Here is a 20,405-nt window from a genome sequence, read left to right as displayed (position 1 = left end):
TCAGCTGTGCTCTAACACAAACATAATGGTCGGTATTTTGTCTGATTATTTAACCTTGGACATGAAGTTGAGACTTGTTGCAGGCCGGCCGCTTTAGTGTTTTGACTGCATTCCAGTTATATCTTGGTGGGTTTCCAGTAAGCATAATCTCAAAGCAGACAGCGGGGCTCCGAACCAGATGTCTTTTCCCATGGCATCACTTTCCCGCTGTCGACGCTGTAATCTCAGTCTGCATGGATGTCAGTGTTACACCGAGTTGATTGACTGTCTCTAAAATTTCACAGCATGTAGGTTGCGATAAAGAGGTGGGGTCGTACAAGCAGGAGGACAAATGTGGAGTGTGTGAGGGGGACAATTCCCACTGTCGCACCGTGAAGTTGACGCTCACCAAGACGCCTAAAAAGACCGGTAATTATCAACTGGGGAAGCAACTCAGCTTTAAGTAATATGATCATTCAGACTTCTAAAGACACTTTTTTTCTGGTCCCCTTCATGAGACCTCGTCTTGTTTTTGTTCTTTGTAAAGCAGTAAACTTTTCTCCTTTTAAAAAAATAATTAGCTGTTATTACAGGTTGGAATGAATCCTCATTGTTAAAGATACCCAGCTGTTCCATATTGGATCTCTGTCTTGTCAGGAATGCTGAAAATGTTCGACATCCCAATAGGAGCCCGCCACATTGTCATCGAAGAGAACGAGACCTCCCCTCATATAATTGGTAAGTCTGCCTCGTTCTAGCACATATCAAGATTTTTTATAATACATTATGACAAATATAGAACAAACTAGTTCTCCTACATGTTACACTGGCTTGCAATGTCTTGTTTTTGTCGTGAAATTTCATCATAGAATTCTGGCATATATAAGTTGATTTGACATTTTACTGTAGGAATATTTTGAGCCTTTTGATGTCACAGAAATGTTCTCATAACTCCACCTCGCGGGTTAAATTCACCCAGGAGAAGAAGTCTGCAAAAGGCTGAGCAGCTGTTTTCCTGTTTAGATTGCATACTTCACATACAGCTAACAATTCCTTTCCCCTGAAGCTCAATGCACAAATATATAACAGCTACTCCACTCTAAAGCTTTCATTCCCTAAGGAGGCAGTGCTGATGTGAGAGTTATTCAGAGGAGCTGAAGGCTTTTTACCTTGTTGAAAATCACAATGTCTGTGATTAACACAGCTAATGATTCAGCTACATAAGTACTATTGTGGCATGTTCTCCTTCGAGCTCATGCTAATGAATGTCATTTTTAGACACGCGGGCAAAACAAACGTGCGGATGGAGGCCTAATTTTTCTGTAAATTCAACCTACGGTGTGTTTCAGTTTGCTGGGAGCTGAGCAAGTGTACAACAGCTCTCTGTGAGTTTAACTTTTATTTCTGTGTGGGAAGAGGAGAAGAGAGGACACACAACACCAGAATGCTGAAAATCTTAAATTAAAAGCTCTCTCTTTGATAAAAGTTGGGAAATTTCTGGTTAGAGATTTATTTTTATGAATAAAAATGCTTTTTTGCTTGATTAAAAAAAAACAACAACAACAGATGGGCACACATGAGCTCTTATGACACAAACATGAAATACCTGTTCTCCTCGCTGACAGCTGTTAAGAATCAAGTCACTGGAAACTTCATACTGAATGCAAAAAGCGAAGATGCAGAGTCAAAGACCTTCATCGAAAATGGTTTACAGTGGGAGTATTCCATGGATAGTGAGAAGGAGACCCTGAAAACATCCGGTCCGCTGCATGAAGGCATTATAGTCCTGGTGAGTTAGAGATAATATTTCGAGCTATGAGTAATTGTACATGGAAGAAATTTTTATTCCAAAATTTGGTCTGTTGTGCAGGTCATTCCCCAGGAGGAGGATGCAAAGATAAGCTTGACCTACAAGTATATCATCCATGAGGACCTCCTACCTCTAATCACCAACAACAACGTTCTCCTGGCTGAACTTGACACTTACGAGTGGGCTTTGAAGAGCTGGTCTCAGTGTTCCAAACCATGCGGAGGAGGTAAGTGAGTTGTTTAGTCACACATTTAAAATTCAAAACTTGCACCGCAATTTCTCTCTTCTTTCTTTTTTGTTTTTCACTTTGCTTCTGGCTGTTTTTAAGGGGTGGGAATTGAAAGTGGGTAGGACAGAACAAGTTATTAAAACATGAATTATCAAACTGATAAAGAAGACTAAACAAGCAGTGTGTTGTTGTCCTGTAGAGCAAGAGGAAGGTGGATTTTGCATGAAGGAGCAGACTAATGTGTGCACTAGGTGGCGCTACATGACACACGTGTTATATTCTATGTTTCGCCACATAATGTGATGTAGACATATACATACATCAGGTTTAGTTTCTGTGTTCGATAGGTTGTGCTATGCCTTATATTCAGCTTGCAGTTGTTTTCAGGCCTGGGCTCTCACTGAACTTGTGAACTTCGGAAAGAATTTTGTGTTCTAGGGCAAAATATCCAAATTGCTGGATGTCTGATGTCCCTTAGGTATACAGTACACCAAATATGGATGCAGGAGGAAGAGTGACAGCCGTTTGGTACATCGCAACTTTTGTGAAACCAGCAAGAAGCCCAAACCCATCCGCAAACGCTGCAACGTCCAGGAGTGCAGCCAGCCCACGTAAGTATTTAAAGTAATTAAAAATCACAATAGCTTTGTCTACTTAAGGGCCCCCTGTCACGATGCATGCTGTAGAAAAACATAGCTATTACACCGTAGTCTCCTCTGCTTGCTAACAGGTGGGTGGTGGAGGAGTGGGGTCCCTGCAGTAAGACGTGCGGGAAGCTCGGCTACCAGACCAGAGTGGTTCAGTGCATGCAGGCGCTACACAATGGCACCAGCAGGCCCGTCCACAGCAAACACTGCACTGAAGATCGTCCGGAACCGAGACGAGCGTGTAACCACACTATATGCCCCGCCCAATGGAGGACAGGGGCGTGGTCTCAGGTGAGTGTGAAGGGAACAAAGGAATGAGGACATATCCTGTCAGGGCTGATTATGAGAAAGGGTTAAAACAAAATTGACAAATCCTCTGTCAATGTGCAAGTAAAAAAAAACATGTTATTGAATATATTTAGTGCTTACTCAAAGGTATCTTATTGTATGATAGCTTGTTCCTCACTTACATGCATAGCAAATGGGTAAATGTAATGTTTGGACATATGACATAATACAGTTCATTTAATTTTAGGCTGTGTGTTTGTGTGTCTTTCTTGTGTGCCAAGTGCTCCGTGACCTGTGGCGAAGGGATTCAGCAAAGGCAGGTGGTTTGCAAGGCCAGCGATAACACCCTCGGAGAATGCGAGGGCGAGAAGCCGGAAACAATCATTATTTGCAAGCTAAGCTCTTGTCCAGGTGAGTTCCAAATGCATGCAATTACCACTTAAGTCCAGTTCGCTGCTCGTGTGAGTGAACCTGCCTGTGCTAGATGCCTTTTATCTCAGGCGCAGAAACACTGTGACACAAAGTGGAAAAAAAGATTTGTAACCATGGCTGGAGGTGTTCCTATCTGTGTGTGTGTTCCATTATGCATTTCATCTTTGTTCTCAGGATGCCATTTACAGTGACTTATCTGACTTTGCAGGATATATCCCCTGGAGAATAAAAGATGTTTGTATGTCACTACATGAATCTCGCACCTTACCTCGTCTCGATCCCTCCTCAATTAAAGAGGAGATCAAGTTGTTTTTCCCCCCCTGTTTTTCCTGAAAACTGTCTGATACACAATGGGGAAGAAATCCAGGCTGTGACCTGTCATTTGTTCTGTGAATGGCGCCCAGCTTTGTTCTACATTATCCAACCAAACAACAACCAAGGTCTGTCTTCTAAGAGGGGCAAGAGGTTGACAAAAGCTTTGCTCGGCATCGCTCCTGCTTGAAATCCTATTTCGGGGAGGAAGCTGGAGTACCTGGAGAGAACCCACGCAGGCACAGGGAGAACATGCAGACTCCACACAGAAAGATTCCGTGCTCTGGAACCTTCTTGCTGTGAGGTGACAGTGCTGACCACTGCACCACCGTGCCACGTACTATGCCAATACCAATAATATAGAAAATGGCCACTATCTAAATCAATAATCGGCAAAAACATGAATCCGTCGATCCCTGTAATGGAATATTTCTTTCATGTCTCCATTTACATGATACTGAGGACTGAAGACGCACCCACATGACCTGCCCACCCATTCATAAATTCTACATGGGAGTTTTCTTCCGGACTTTAAACTGAACTTGTTTCTGTCACGATGGGATTGGAACATTTTGAGTGTTCTCTTGCCAATCATGCTAAAATCCATAAGGACTTCTGAATGCGATTAAGGTGCATAAATGTCTACAGTGCATGTCAATAATCTGACTGAATACTGTCTTAATCCAAGTATTGCTTACAGTCTGATGTCGTTTGGATTAAAGTAGTCATAAAAGGGCTGTTTATTACTATTATTTACCATCCATGTAAACATAGCCATTGTCTTGGATATTTCAGGGCAGCCAGTGTCTTCTCTCACCATCGAAACAATGGAAAACGCCACAATAAAAGATGATGCTGGACATCCAAGGGTTCCTGGAAACCCTGTCCTCAAAATCTCTTCAAGTAAGCAAATTAGTCATTTCTTTTTGTGGTTTGACCCTTATCTAAATTTGAATGCATTCATTTGAAGTGTTTTTCATGATGTTTTGCCCTGTTCTTACTAGATGAGCCATGCCTGGGGGATAAATCAATTTTCTGTCAAATGGAGGTACTAGCCCGTTACTGTTCCATCCCTGGATATAATAAGCTTTGTTGTGAATCATGCAACAAAAAAGACAGCTTCACCACACATGTTCCTGACCTCCAAAACACCCCAGCGACCTCAATTGAACGAGAAACCTCTACCCACTTTGTGTCATCGAAGGCTCCTGCACCCATTACAACCCAGAGCCCACCACAAACCACTAAATCCATCAGCAGGCAGTCTCGTTCCACTGCCCAGGTGCCAACCTCCATCACCGTTGCTGTAACCTTGGCATCCACGGGTGCTGCTCTGCCCCAGGGTCCCACTGCCGGCTCCTCCCTCCCAGCTGGGAAAGGAGACTCAGACCCAGGGCCTCTTCTACCTCCAGGGCCTCCACGGCCAACAGCAGACTCCAGTGGAGATGCCGCTAAAGAGCACAGTCCAAACAGCACTTTAGGCCCAGTTGCTGCCAAGTCAAGAAGGGACGATTTAGGATCTGAGAGGGACTCCGTTCATAGAACCCTGTCAGCTCAGAAATGAACTATGTTGTGATCGTGCTGCTCAGTGAGGCGGTCCCATAAATCATCTCGCTCAGTGCAGCATCTGATAGACTTGCAGGCATGCTGCAGATATGTTTTTTTAGTTGTTGTTTTTTTGTTGTTTTTTTTTTTTTACAAAGATTTTTCTTTTTTTCCATGCCAGTGAACTCAGACCAGACCAGTGATGGTTACCTCATCAAAAAATGAGAGCGATGCAACATGAGCAACGTTGCTTTGTCCTCTGTGCTTCAAAGATGAAACGGAAGAAAAACTGTTGTCAAAAAAAAACGAAGGTGCTGTAAACTAAAACGACGACGCGTTAAAAATGTGATGACTGCATTGCTACATTCATTTTTCTGTCTGTGTTCAGTTGCGTAAGCCTGTTTTGTTTTTTTTTCCAAGTGCATTAGAACTACTATTGAACTTGTATTGTGAACATGTGAGAAGTGGTTATATTCCATGATTTTGGAGGTGCACGTGTCAGCTGTGGAGTTTCGAGTGTGCCACCAGAACAAGCATACACTCAACAAGTGTCTGATGATTAGCAATTCGTAAATTAAAAAAAGAGCCGTCACTTATTGCTACACCAACTTGCATTTAAGTGATGCCAAAAAAAAGTTTACATGAAGTAAATGAAGGACATAATTAAGTTTTCTATTTGCACACACATTAAATGCATAAAATGAACCTCCCTCAATTCAAAAAGAATTTATAACTAATTAAAAAAAGGGCAGGCGAAAACTTAGATAACGTAACATAATGGAAATGTTTAAAAGTTGAACACATTTGAAAAGGGCTCTGAAGTTTGTTTTTTTTATTAGTTTTTAAAAAAGAATTTTGCTGAAGTGTCTGCCTATCACACAATTTCAGAATTTATGCAGGCAACACCGCAGTGAGGTAATCAGAGCTCTTGTTGCTCTAGTATACTTTTTCGTTGTATTTGCTTCTTTAAGATTGAGATGAGAAGCTAAGTGCTACTTTCATCCCTGTGCTGTAGATTTAGTAGAGCCAGAGAAAGGGTTCGGGTTGCTTAGCTTAGTTTGGCTTATTTTACCTTTGCTTGGAAGAAAAACTGGAAATTTAAATCTGGAAAACCTTCTCATCGAATTCACTACAAGAAAGTATGCAAAAAATAAGTATAATTTTTTTTAGAATTTTAAATGCTAATGTAATTTTTATTTTTGAAATTGCAGTTCATTTATTATTGAGAATCAAACCAGGTAATTCTATCTTTTACTCCGGCGGCACACTCTTGACTCCACAGTAATCACTTCTGACAGGGAGCGTCATGGCTTCTCTGTGCCTGGTGCTCTTTTTTTTTTTTTTTTTTTTTTTTTTCTTTTTTCGTTTTCCAAATCCAAACTGGTGATCATCCTCACCGGAATGAATGAATCATGATTGTTTGCAAGCCAACCCCACTGTAGCATGCCCTCTGTCTGCCTCTGTGGAAGTCAGTTACTTACGCTTTAAAAACACAAAAAGATTTAAGAAAAAGACATTATAATATTTTTTGTAACTGATATATATTTTTTCTGATAATAATGTATATAGTGTAAATTTTAAGTTAGGAAAAGAAATTAACAGGCAACAATACAGAGCAGAAAGTGAATTGCATTTGGAAAGTACAGGCGGAGCTGTAAGTCTACAGACTGTGGTTGGTCATACTGTTACACCATTCCTGCAATGCAGTTCATGACATCATGTTTATTGTATAGTTCTTGTATATACGTACGTGAATGAAAGCTTTAAATGTTAATATTTATTGAATTTTTAAGTGGTATGGAGAACAAAGTAAAAACCCATTTAAAAGAAACTCCCATGCTTGTTCTTTCGCTTGCTTCCGCTCCCATTTAGCCTCAAGAATTTCTTGCACATGGATTTAGAAACGGATCTGCAACTGAAATTAAATGGTTTTTTTTTTTAAATATTCATGAGATTCAGCTCAAGCTCTGCATTCAGTTATCAGTCTGTAATGAGCCATGTATTAATGAAAGGATTGAGACTGAAGTGTACCTTTTTTTTTTTTTTTACCCAGTGCAATGGATGAAAAAGAACGAGACAGACAAGACATGTTATAGCACTTCAACCCTTCTTAAAGTTACTCAGAGGATCAAGTCAGCAAGTGATCACTTTCAGGCTCATTGAGGTTTGAGTGGCACATTGCAACATTAATTCCTATTATAAGCCAGCTTCCTCCTATCAGGCTGCTGACGGGGGTCCCTGGCAACTCAGCTCTGCAGCACTCCAGGACTGCAGGCACTCTCAAAGGGCAGCTTTCTGCTGGGCAGCCAAACTGTCCCCGTGCGTCTCAGTCTCTCAGTCGCTGTGAATGACAAGATGCTGCTTCTTCGGTGAGGGTGTCGCACAGATTCCGTCAGCCCTGGGTTACGTTCGCTGTGAGATGTCTTCGAAGGTGTCTGGTGAAATCCAGCTGTGCTCGGGGCAAAGCCTGATTGACAATGGACTTTGGCAGCCAGCCCTGAGAACAACATTGCCTTTGTTACATGTCTGAAAAGCTTGTTTCCCTGTAGAGTAATCACACAGAGCAACACACTGGAGCACAATATGAAAGTGAATATCAAACCTTCCTGAAACTAAAGAGTAAACATAAAAATCGAATTCAGTTCAGAATATTCCAGTGTGTCAAAAACAAAATATCACCCATGAAGTGTACTTTTGTGCTTTTTAAGCACCCACCAATTGAGCTTACTAAACCTTTCCTCCCTTCTGTATCTTTGTGAAAGAGGCAGCCTGTAAATGTAAGATAATAACAATGACTTATGAGGAATAAAAATCAAAATTGCCCTGAAAAAGCAACTGGACAAGCCGTCAAGCGCATCATCAAGTATAATCCATGACTTCTTTATGTAGCTGTAAACCTGGTAATCCACAAACCCTTTGATTTCAGTTAAAAAGAAATGAACTTTCACCTTTATGGTTCAGCTTTCATTCACTTAATGACCAGCTGGCGCATTCTCTTGAGGAGCTGGCACACTCGCTCTCAAACTTGTTTGTTTGTTTGTTTTTAACTTGAAACAAAGTTTTTGTGGATTACTGAGCAAATGGCTGGATAAAAAAAGACTTGGATTATCCTGGATGATGCGCACGATATTTTTTAAATGGGCATTTTTTTTTCTTTTTCCAGTTTTCTGTGGCTATAACTGGAGTTAGCGGTTAGCGTCCTGTCCCTACCAGCTTCATGCTAAATATACATGGCTGGCCAGGTTCCCTTTTCATTCTGAAGTCACAGAGAAGGAAATGCAACAGTGAAAACACACATTTTTGTGTACCCAAGACACCTTTTTTGTAAGTTCGTGAAAAGCTTTTGGACATTATTGTTATTGTTTTGCTGCTGTAGCTGCTGTTAGCCTTCAGTTGCTATGAACTTCCAAGCTAAACATTCATGGCTAGCTCGTCATTTTCAAGTCACAAAGAAGATATGCTGCGAAAAACACATCTGTTGGAGCCCAAGACACCTATTTGTGAGTACAAAATGCTTTGTTTATTTGACAGTTTTGCTGTGGTTTTGTTGCTGCAGCTGTTGTTAGCCTTCAGTCACCATTAGCTTCAAGCTAATAATATGTGGCTGGCACTTTGGTCAACCCAGTTGCTTAAAATATAATACAGAAGTGGAAAAATGTCTACGGGAGCTCCAGGGCTCAAGCTTTATATACTTTTTGGGGAAGCACCAGTTTAATTTAACAACTGGGCCATAAGCTTAGCATATATCCCTTTAGGGTTGCAGAAGGTTTTATGTACCATTCCAATTTTTCCCATATTCCCTCAGGCAAGCATCTTCCCTCCATAGTAGTACTACGAAAATGCTGATTTTATCAAACTGCTTCTTCAAGACGAGTGCACGCTCAAAAAATATATTTAGGTTAAAATACTGAATGTTTACAATACAAAAGGAAGGAAATATACCGAATACACACATTATGGATCTTTGGTTGGCAGGTGTCATATAAATTCAGTGTGTTGTTAAGTCACGTGAATGCATTTTGCCTCCAGAAATGGAGCAGTGTCTTTGCTGTGAGGCTTCTCCGTTATATTTGGCTGTGCTGCTGCAGACGCTTTCTATCACTCCAACCCCCACCTGCCCACCTCACATTGGGCTTCTTATCTTCCAGCATACCATCATACCATGTATCAGTTGTTATTGTAATTGTTTTCCCTTCCTCTATCTTGTTATTGTGCAATCACGGCTGTATTGTGTCTGCAAGGGTGCAAACATGAAGTTCCACATATATTGACGGAATTTTATGCAGAACCTCACATTAAATATGAGTGTGTGTGTGTGTGTGTGTTTTTTTTTTTTAAATATACTAGGCTAACGTAATTATTGTAATCCCAGCATATTGTTTCCTGGAGTCTTTGTGCTCTCTCAGATCTGCAGTGGCTCAGGCTGCCACCCTCAGTATCAGTATAAGTATAAGTAATAGTGGTATTCATATCAGTATTTTTAGTATTGTGCTAACAATAATATCAGCTTTGTATTAGTATCTCTCCCCATCCGTCTCTCTGTCTCTCTCTCTCTAGCTCTGTCTCTCTCTTGTCTTATCTGTCTCTGTCCTTTTCCCTGGTTCATCTTTGTCTCTGCCCCGCTCTCCTGCTCTCTTTCCCCCCAACCGGTCAAAGCAGACATCTGTTCCCATTGAGCCTGGATCTGCTTGTTGTACCTGCCTGTTAAAAGTAAGGTTTTTGTCGGCCACTGTTGCAGGTTGTGCTTGCGCATGGAGAATTGTTGGGTGTAAATTCATTGAAGGAGAGTGGCTCTAAACCTGCTCTGTTTGTAAAGTGTCGTAAGATAACTTTTGTTTTTATTTTCCGCTACACAAATAAAGCTGACTTGACTTGACTCAGCATGAAACCCGTATAGGTTTGTTTACCACGCACTGCAGAAAATGGCAGAAACTCTGATGAAAGTGGTGAAGCTGACTAAAACAAAACGTTGTACATTAAGCACCTCGGTGCTCCCATCTGTACAATATACATTTGTTTTTGTTTTTTATCAATAAGTAGTCCATAAATTAGAGTCTGCAAATTCCCTTTCATCATTTCCCTAACTGCTAATACAGCACACCCAAATGTACCTTTACATCCATATTTAGGAGCCACGTGAAGCGACTTCTCCTTGAGTCCAGCGACTCTATGATGATGCAGGTCGGTCCGTCCTCAGCTCTGTTGACATACAAACAAATTGATAAACTTTCTGGGAATCAAACGCTGTTTACTTTGACTGTAACGCATGTCAACATTATTATTTCCAAACTGCAATATCCTTCCGCTGTTCTCATCTTTTGATTGGCTCTAAATTAAATCTACAGGGCTTCAATTTCCAACATAACAGCAATAATAATAATAATAATAAAAAATCATGCTTTTGCTGTTGCTGTATTCATAGTCCTGTTGAGGTATGAGTGGTTGTGAGTGGTTCCCAGTGTTGAACACACAGCAGACTCTTGGTAAATGTCAGAGCAAAACAAAACCTTCCCCTGGATTTGTTGCCCCCTTCACTTATAAACTTTGCCCCTTATTGACCCCATCAGTTAAAATATAGATTAAATGTCTTTGCAGTGTTGTAACATTGAAAAAAAAAAAAAAGACTGCCAAGTTAGACTTTTGCCCTGAGGGCAAAAAAAAAATCCCTGCAAATTAAAAGTAGTTAATTTCATAGTTAGAAATCTGACATTCGGGGATAATTAACCTTGTTATTGAAAAAGAACAAGAAACAATCAGACCAGACATCTTTTCCTCCCTCTCCTCTGGACTACCCCGCCTCCCTCCCATGTGGCTGTGCAACTTTCCATAATTTGAATACCATAATTGCTCAGCTGCATGTATTTCGAGGCATACAAAATATGAGTCAGATTTTATCTAAATTCCATTTGAGTATATCGTGCAGGTTTCTTTCAGCGTGAGTTGTGCAGTGATATTATCTACTCTATTACTGTGTAATAATAAATAGTATAAAAACCGTCAGTCTGAATAATACTGTCGTGTTGCATAATTCTTGATTTATCTGTGGCTGTTATCAATTACAGCGTGAGTGCTGCCTCTATAGGGAAGTGCATTTGTATTAAATGGCTGTATCCTCTCATCTCCTCATGTCGCTCAGCCACACTTCTCATGCTTGAATTCTTTTTTTTCTGACAGTTTTCAGATGTCAGAAGATAGTTTGCCAACTGTTCCGTTTTTTTCACATGTCTGCAGTGTGATGCAGTACACGTTTTTAACTGCAAATTAGCGTCTTTACAATTCTAATCATTTAATTTAATGTTTATTTATGTGCACAATTTAAATGAAAAGCACTAGAATAAAGCAGCCAATTTCTATTATACAAGGTTGTTAGCACATTAAATTAACATATAAATAATTCTGACTCTTCAAACTATTGCAGAATCCATTAATGTTGCCCTGCATCTTTTTGGGCTATGCTGTTTTTTTTTTTTTATTGACATATTCTATAATAATATAATTTGCATACAGATGAAAATATTTTTGTGCAAGCAATTCAGAAAATAAGACTCAAGGGAAGGTTGAAGTTAGTCCAGTGATAGAATTTTGAGACAGTGCGTTAGATTTGAGGACTAAACCAGCAAGAAAGTGCCCCCCTTTTTCCCCGGTGCTCTCTGATCCGACCCTGCTGAGAAGAGTGTTTGCCGGCTTTGTTCTGACAGCTCATTACCTTGTCGGCAGAGATGACTCTAATCAGACATGATGTATTAAGACAGAACTTGTAATGAAGCTGTTCATCATATGATATGGTTGCAATAGTTTTCTGGTCTCTCAGTGATACTACCTCACGAAACCTGGCTGGGGTGGGAAGGACTCCAGCTGAATCGCGACTCCTCCGAGATAAATGCAGGACTTTTGTCTGTAACTGTGCCTGACACTCAGAAAATCTCTTTGGCCGATGAGATTCCCTGCTGTTGCTGATGAAACTTCATGGGTGATGATTGTTTCGGGTCCGAAACGCTTCAGAACCTGCGACACAACAGACGCCACTGTCTGAGATACGGTTCTCAACAGAATGTGTAGAGAAGTGGAACAGCTGAAGGAGTAAGAAAACTGTTTTTGTGAAAAGATAAAAAGACAGGCCAGCTTCTCACTTTGATATCCTGGATGCTCGGGTTCCACCGGTGCATCTCCTCCACTTTGACAAACAGAATCTCATAGAGTTCATCTAAGCTGGCATCCAGGACTGACTCCAGCCTGAAGACCTTTCTAGCCCCTGGAATCCATTTACTGTAGATAACATCTCCGTTGCTCTAAAGGGCAAGAGATTTGAAGCAGAGGGATTCATTCTAGGTGATCCCAGAGTGTGGAAATGGTGCACAAATTAATTAGCTTTGGCTTTAAGTGGTCAGTACAGCGCTTTAACATTCAGACCCTACCTCCATAACCTCAGCCTTCCATCCTTCCTTGTACTCCAACATACTGAGAGCTTTCCTCATTGCTTCTTGACCTTGTTGTACATAGAAGAGCTGCTCATGTGTTGCTGGTATGGACTCTTCTTTGTTGTGTTCTGTGAATAAGAAAAATTTGAACAATTTCAGACTGGAAACAACTCAGTGTTTTGTTGTTGTTGTTGTTGTTGTTTTCTTTAACAAAAAAATCTTTACCGTGATGGTTTACACCAACGAGTGTTGTCATGCAATGTTGAATCCGTCTCCACGGCTGCAGCTGAGTGATTTCCTGACCTATCACTGCCACAGCTGTACGTTGAAGTCCTGCATGAAAAAAGGACGATAATAAATACTCTGCAGTTGTAGCACATCCAACAAAAGTGACAAAGAGTTTTTAAGAGGCCTTCAGGTGACGGTGGAGGAGAGCACTCACCTGCCATACTCCTCAGATGTGGGTAGGAGATTCCACAGCAGAGCTTGGCAATAGCCGGGAGCATAGTGTCTGTCTCGAGCAGTGACAGCAAAGTATTCAAGTGACTCTATGGTCTTTATATGGCCTGTGAAGGACGCCGTATAAAGATAAGGGCAGGCGAGGAAGATAGGACCTGCTCTGAAGGACAAGTGTAGCACTCATGTATTTAGATTGACATGTACCACGCATTTGAGAAGTAAAACAGGCCACTAGGAACGACTTCTGGAGCGCTGTGAGGGTAATTACAAGACGACTCGGGACCAAAATTGTTTGTGTGAAAAATATGTACATAGAAATATTTCTTTTGTTGACGAAATAAAACAAATAAGCATATATTTCTTCAAAATGTTCAGGGTTTTACACAATACTGTTGCTTATCAGCAACTTTAGACAAGTAAAAAGAAACAAAAAAACAATCAACAAACCTCCAAATTCTGTGGTTCAGTGAATGTCCAACTCCAAGGAGTAAATGATCAGAAAAAAAAAACAACTAACCAAACTAAATTGAATGAATTTGTATAAGGGTGTGGGGGCGGTCTCTGCAAGCACTTCCTACCGCACCGTGGAGTGCAGCTCAACAAATCCAAAGTTCTTTTCTTTGTCCTGGGTAAACGACGCGCCATCAATTCTGCCTCCACTTGCTTTTGGGAAATCATCAAAGTGGGAAAGGAAAGAAGATAGAAGAAGAAAACCAAAAAAAAAAACGACGTGTCGACAGACAGGATCAGACGGACACAAATTACCACATTGAAAAACAGGTGGTTTTCCCTGTTGTACAGTAGCACATCAAAATATCATATATTTCTTTTTTCCACATGAAATCTATAACAAATTGGTTCTTTTTCCTCATTAAATCATGTCATATCTATTGAAAGTGCAGTTGTTGTCTCCCCCCCCACAATGTTTCAATAGTCACCAAATTTCAATTTACCAACTCCAATAAACAGGATTGTTTCTTCATTCGCAGGAGTTTTCACTCACGCAGCACATGCACACATTTACATCACACGTACTATTCGAAGGGTCCTGCCTCCGACAGGCATCCGCACAAATACAGCACTCACAAACAATACTCTCGACTGTCTCCACCGTTCATAAAAGCCACAATTAGGCAAAACATTGCATTTAGTCCAGTCATTGGGCACAAACATTTGAACAAGATGGGCTGCACATCAGTGACGTCGCTGACAGAGACACATGAAACATAAAAAAAAAACAAAAACAAATTAAAATAAAATAAACGTGAAACACTATGCTTGTGCTCTTGTGCGTTTTTGACCACATGACTTATTTTTTATGCGCGTTACATGAGGCTTGTATAAAAGAGGGATTATTGCATGAATGCCAGAGATCCAAAAACTTTGCATGAGATTTAAAGGAAGCGGTGCTCCTGGGGATATAACCAGACTGCATGTAAGGCAAGGCAAGGCAAGATTATTTGTATAGCACATTTCATGTACAAGACATCCCCAAGTGCTTTGCAGAAAACACTAAAAGCGTCATAGAAAACATTAAAAAGTGCAATCAAAAACAATAAATATGTTGTATGAGGTTTGCTTTCACTTTAAGCATTTATTTGTGTTCCTACTCAGACAAATCAAAAACCTTCCTGTCCGCACCCCTCCATCGACCTTCTGGACAGCAAGAAGTCAAATCTCAAACATGTTTGACTAATTTCTCATCTTTACACTTGATGTAAAACAAGAGTCTACTCAGTAAAATGACAAAAGAATAATATTTCAAGAATTACTGTGAATGTTACATGTTTTTATTTCTCCATTTATGATCTGATTATACAAATGAGCTCATTCAACTTAGATGACGCTATGATTCTCTTGTGATTTTTTTTTTTTTTTTTAATAGAATTGGACAAGAAATTAGACAAATATTCTTGGCAAGATGAGAGTTTAGCAGCGTAGCTACACAAGCAGATCATCATTTGTCTAGATTTGAAGAGCTTTTTTTGGTTGGATGTCAAATTTGTCCATTTGAGGGCTTTTTTTTATGCATCATTTGCTCTCCTGATGATAAAGTGGGAAGAAAGCTAGTGAGATGGATGCTGGCCAACAGTCTTCTTAACCAGAACTGATCACTCTATCCCCCATTAGGGAACAGGGAAAATATAGTCAGATTTGTTCGTAATTCCACCACCGGCCCCATGGGGGCTCCGTGTGCCACCTAATAACTAATGATTATCTACTTTTGAAGTGCCTTGAGTTAAAGACTGTTACATAGATAACAATGAGCAGACTGCTGTGTCTTGCTCTGATAAATGTGCACTGTGGCATATAATTGGCGTTGATGAATTCTTCCTATTTAATGCAGCTTTTCCGAGTGAACTGACAAATCTCATTAACCATCAGAAACTGATTTTCAGAAAAACTGCACCATGCTTTCTTTCTTTTTTCTTTCTTTCCTTTTTTTTTTTTTTTTACAAGACATTCGTCATCACCATTACTTTTCCCTCATCCAAATCAGTTCCATGCCAGGACCGTTTTTTGTTTTTTTTTTGGATGAGTAATACAGGAAATTTAAAACACACTGACAGACAAAAAAAATAAGTTGCTTTGCAGAAGGGATCATTATGCTAAAAAGTTGCAAAATTATGTGCCGGTTGATGCAATTGGGAAGGTGCTTGAGAGGTCTCCAGAGATCAGAGGGCTTTCGGGAGTTTTCAGTTCTTTTTTCTCAGAGCCCTGAGGTGTGACGATGACAGGCAGCAGCCACGGTTTGGTTAGCTTTGTTGTGATTATCGCAGTAAGAGTAATCCTCTTAGAAAGAGATCTCTTAATCATACTTGTTGGGTTTGGATGCTGTTGAGCCCTGTTGACCCTGAATGCTCAGAGCATGTCTAAGAGGGTGAACTTGGTCTGAGCTTTTATAGAAGTCTAACAGGCTGCCCCTGGTAAATGGTGAAATGGACTCAATTTTATATCGCGCTTTTCTACCGTAGCGGCACTCAAAGCGCTTTACAGTGTCGTCTCATTCACCCATTCACACACACACTCACACTGATGGTGGAGGCTGCCATGCAAGGCGCCAACCTACTGTACTCATCAGGAGCAATTATGGGTTCAGTATCTTGCTCAAGGACACTTCGACATGGTCACTGGGGTCGAGGATCGAACCAGCGACCCTTTGGTTGCTTGACGGCCACTCTACCCCTGAACCATGCTGCCTACTGGTGCACAGTGGTAGTACTTTCCTGTGTAATAACAGTGGGAATATAAAGATGAGCATGCTCTCCATGTCCATTTCCTCGATGGAGTAAATTTGCATGATTCATGTTGGCACATCTGTCCGAATAATCATTATGATCCTGGATCAAATCAAATCAAATTTAGCAGTTCATTTCTCAATATATTCTTCTTTTTATTCATTCAATGGTTTATTCATGTATTAATCATTGAAAGCTCGTAGGACTCCTTTAAGGATGAAGGGTAGAGATACAAAGACACGATAACGTTTTAAGAAATCATTTGCCATTCCTCATTCTGGTCCCTGAACTGACCCATATTCCCAGATCTGGTTTAGGTAACATGTTTTAATACTTCTATAGACACAATTATCTATTTATTCACTCATTCATTCATGATTATGCTTGGTTATCACACTGGATAACAATCCAGGTTAATCTTGGACCACTCTTTGCTTTGGTTGTTAGGCTCCAAATCTAATGATGCCAAATGAATTCCAATAATTTCTTCATTCACGCCACTGTACGTTTCAGCTGAGAATTATTGTCCTATCTAATCTCTGTAGGAATAAGGATTCTTTAATTTGTATTTCCTGTTCACCCTTTTCTGAATGCACTGCACAGTGGTAAAGTGTGTGTGTGTGTGCGCGCGCGTGCGCATGTACGCGCTTTCGTGTGCTTGAAAAACAGCTGCTATCATATCTTCCAACATTTTTGATGCAGGGCCCAGTGCCACACTCTTCTCCTCAAGCTGCCTTGTAGCAGTGTTGCTGACAGAGCGGCGAGACACAGCTGCCTCTTATCGGTCAGAGCCAACAGGTGTCCTTGCAACAAGGCTTCATGACGTAAATACTGAACTTCACCTGCTGACCAGACCTCAGCCCGCAGTCACCAGGGAAGAGGTATATAAGCTTTTAATTTCAAATAACAAGCAAGGTGGCACCCCCCCCCCCTCCCCACACGCACACACACACAAAAGCCGATGTGAAGCTTAACATAAATGCAGTGCATTTTAAGCACAGAATGTGTGAATCGAGTCACAGCAACAGGTGCCATTAAAATAAGGCGCAAAAGTCAGGACAATCAATTTTTAACCTGGAAATAATCATTAGTAGTGCATGTTCATTCTTTGTGTTTTCCACATAAAAGTCATTCTGACATTAAGAATGCCACTTTACCTCTGTCTTTGGACATGCTGTATATTTCCGGGGGGTGAAAGACTGTGTTGATACATGCCTACTTGTACGTCTTTTTCATCTTTCTTGCAAATTCTGGAAGCAATAATCTGGCCAGTGCTGCCCCAGAGGTCAAATGGTTTAAAAAAGGAGGGAAGAATATGATTTATGTCTGTCATGAATTAATGAATGAGTCAAGGTTTTTGTAAATGTTTTCAATGAAAGGATCTCCCTGTTCCTGTGTGGGTTCTCTCTGGTACTCCAGCTTCCTCCCACAGTCCAAAGACATCAAGAGGGGACGAGGCTGATTGATACTCTAAATTGACTGTAGGTGTGACCGTGAGTGTGAATGGTTGTCTGTCTCTATGGGTTGGCCCTGTGATGGACCGGAGACCCGTCCAGGGTAAACTCTGCCTCTCATCTGAGGGCTGCTGGGATAGGCTCCACCCCCCTGCGACCCTTAACAGGATAAGCAGAAGAAAATGGATGAATGCTTTGAAATTATGTGTGTCTTCAAGAGACCCAGAGAGTGGTAAGTAAATATAGTAAAGCGCCACATTTGTTGCAGACTTTTTGAGTTTTTCATTGGGTTTTTCAGAGTGTGCACTTCCTGTCAGAACTGGAACACAGCTTAAAACGTGCCATTCTGCCACATGTTCCACCCATAAATGTGACTGATCCCTCACAGTTACAGGTTGCATGTGTGCTTCGAATCCATCGCCTTCAATATGCCTGCACATTCCCCGTCTTTGCCATTAAGATAATTGGATAATACTCACTCCAAAGGGGATGGTGAGAGCTGACACAGACATTTGTAGCTTTCCCCCCATTATCACCCAAAGAATCAACTTGAAGTGTTGCTTCAGTGTTCTGTTCAAAGGTTTTGCATCACCGTCTCACATTTAGTTTGTTGAATTAGATTGTGTTTCATTATTTGACGCTCCAGTTACTGCAGCAATTATCTCTATGAAACCTCAGAGTCTTTGTAAAATGGAGGTCAAATTTGATCTTTCCTGCCCTGCGTCCCTATTTATGAAAAATGTCACTTTCCAGGCTTTGTAAGTTAGATGAGGTACAAACTGATTCTCATCAAAATGCTGCCATGGTTCCTCAAAAGCTTAGTCTACATTATGTTTTGAAAGTCTTGGAACATTATTTTTCCTAAGAAGATTGCATTTGTGTTGGATTCATACTCCTCTTTGTCTTTCAATTCGTTGAGGGTCATTGCTCACCATGTGGTTATTGATTAGTTGGGTTTCCATCAGCCGTTTCTTCATGTGGATTTTCAATATGTGCATTTGTATTGAAACATACACAGAAGACAATAGAAGAAATAATGCTTCCACCATATAGATGGATCTCTAAATTCAAACTCAGTAATTTTCTCCAGCCTTTCCACCATTTTTGTCAAGATTTTTGAAAAGTGTTTCTGGCCTCATCCAGATTTTTAAGCGTACTACTTTTGAAGCTGGGGGGCATCCAACAATGTCTCTGTCTGGTTCAAAGTTAATATCCATTCCACTAATAGTGTTAGTGTGCTAACGTTGCAAAGACACACAAACAAATTGGATTAGTGTTTTTATTTTTCGCACATGCACTTAAAAGTCTTTGACAATTTGATCTTTTGGTCACAATTGTTAATGTCTGCTTGTACACTTGTACACATGCCAGACTGCTAAAAACACAATCATCCATATAACATCCATATTTGATCATGTTAAAAAAGTACAAGGAAAACTAGTGTACGATGTCTTATCATTGGCTTCTTCTTATATTAATCCTCTACAAAAAAAGTACTATGCAGAGCCTCTGATATCTGATAGACCAGTAAGCAAATGAATCAATATTTTTTTATTGGAATGAAACCATTAAACAGCTGGTGGAAACCTATGCGCTGTGTTTAGGACGACTGTAATCCTCTGTGTGGATTTCAAGGACCTCCGCATCACCAATCCTTTCTGCAAGACAACATAAAAAGCCAGTAATTGTATATTTTCTGAGGTCCATTTCCTCTTTTGAGAATACCTGATAAAGACATCTTATTATGTAGGAATGTTATGCAACCACTGCTCCTGAAAGTGTTTTTCATTCGTTGACCTATTTTGTATTGGATTGAACATCCACAAAGGTCTGATCATAAAGGCCTGCGTGACTGGAACTGTATTCGTGACAGCAGATACTTAAACTGGCACACGCTTACACAGAGCCAGTAGAACCTTATGGAAGTGGATATGGTTGAAGTACACATCTCCTTTTAGGTGGGGACTTAACAACCCTTCCCTCACTTTTTCAAGCACCAGCCTTGGTACGTAAGGGATACTTTTCCTCACTATCCTGAGGAGGCTGCAAAGCAGGCTAAAATCAAACCTCAAGGTAGTACCCGTGGTTGGGACACAGCCCCACCAGTGCATCCCCAAGTAAGATGCAGCTGCTCACACAACAGAGAGCTATGCACAATGTGTGTCATCTTTAACACCTTCTTCTCTCCGGATAAAACCTGTGAGGTGAAAACACTCACAAGGGGACCACGTACACTACGACTGCTATCGATTGCAGGAGATGGGACACACTCCTTAGGTCACTCTGGCCTGGTTGACCCCCAAATGACACAACAACTGACATGTCTGCCAAGAGTTGGGGGGGAGGGGGGGATTCCTTTGTCCGGGAGCCAGTCTGTACCATGTTATTTGTCCTGCTGAGGTACAGGAGCTGGGAGAAATCGAAATAGATCACCAATCCCATTAAAAAAGTCCAAGTAATGTATCCTTGCATCATGTGCAAAGGTAGGCAACGAGCAGTACGTTGAAAGGGAGGACAAGCAGGAGTCGAAGGGGAACCTAAGGAAGTACCTTTCACATTTTAGGATGTGAATATACACAGCATCTGCTATTTC

At 40.8% G+C, this 20,405-nt stretch overlaps 3 protein-coding genes across 13 annotated transcripts in view; 2 read left to right on the top strand and 1 right to left on the bottom strand.

Annotated features, from left to right (window-relative positions):
- The window catches only part of adamts14 (ADAM metallopeptidase with thrombospondin type 1 motif, 14), a 43,513-nt gene extending 36,332 nt beyond the window's left edge, over positions 1-7,181 (top strand). For 5 of the 6 annotated variants that reach the window (XM_086196233.1, XM_086196232.1, XM_086196230.1 and 2 more), the window contains 9 exons: positions 285-408; positions 637-717; positions 1,605-1,768; positions 1,850-2,015; positions 2,497-2,629; positions 2,749-2,956; positions 3,235-3,364; positions 4,493-4,600; positions 4,702-7,181. In XM_086196233.1, coding sequence (XP_086052359.1) covers positions 285-408; positions 637-717; positions 1,605-1,768; positions 1,850-2,015; positions 2,497-2,629; positions 2,749-2,956; positions 3,235-3,364; positions 4,493-4,600; positions 4,702-5,261 — 1,674 coding nt within the window. In that variant the 3' untranslated portion in view covers positions 5,262-7,181. The remainder of the gene's footprint in view (positions 1-284; positions 409-636; positions 718-1,604; positions 1,769-1,849; positions 2,016-2,496; positions 2,630-2,748; positions 2,957-3,234; positions 3,365-4,492; positions 4,601-4,701) is intronic. The other variant, XM_086196231.1, reaches the window with a different exon arrangement.
- Positions 6,688-13,239, bottom strand: star2 (steroidogenic acute regulatory protein 2). Its single transcript, XM_086196240.1, has 7 exons — positions 13,103-13,239; positions 12,886-12,993; positions 12,658-12,788; positions 12,373-12,531; positions 12,063-12,247; positions 10,354-10,441; positions 6,688-7,739 (listed from the first exon to the last, which is right to left on the bottom strand). The coding sequence occupies exons 1-7, from the start codon at positions 13,164-13,166 to the stop codon at positions 7,635-7,637; spliced, it is 840 nt and encodes a 279-aa protein (XP_086052366.1). The 5' UTR covers positions 13,167-13,239; the 3' UTR covers positions 6,688-7,634.
- qrfprb (pyroglutamylated RFamide peptide receptor b) overlaps positions 8,218-20,405 on the top strand; it is a 28,803-nt gene continuing 16,615 nt past the window's right edge. For all 6 annotated transcript variants that reach the window (XM_086196237.1, XM_086196238.1, XM_086196235.1 and 3 more), the window contains exon 1: positions 8,218-8,742. In XM_086196237.1, the coding sequence (XP_086052363.1) occupies positions 8,664-8,742 (79 nt within the window). In that variant the 5' untranslated portion in view covers positions 8,218-8,663. The remainder of the gene's footprint in view (positions 8,743-20,405) is intronic.

The sequence above is a fragment of the Aulostomus chinensis genome, chromosome 23 (genome assembly GCF_037954235.1).
Source record: "Aulostomus chinensis isolate RoL2024-O1b breed Wild chromosome 23, RoL_Achi_v1.0, whole genome shotgun sequence".
In the NCBI taxonomy this organism is placed as follows: domain Eukaryota; kingdom Metazoa; phylum Chordata; class Actinopteri; order Syngnathiformes; family Aulostomidae; genus Aulostomus; species Aulostomus chinensis.
Note: the sequence above shows the minus strand (reverse complement) of the source record. Positions and strands in the feature narration are given on the sequence as shown.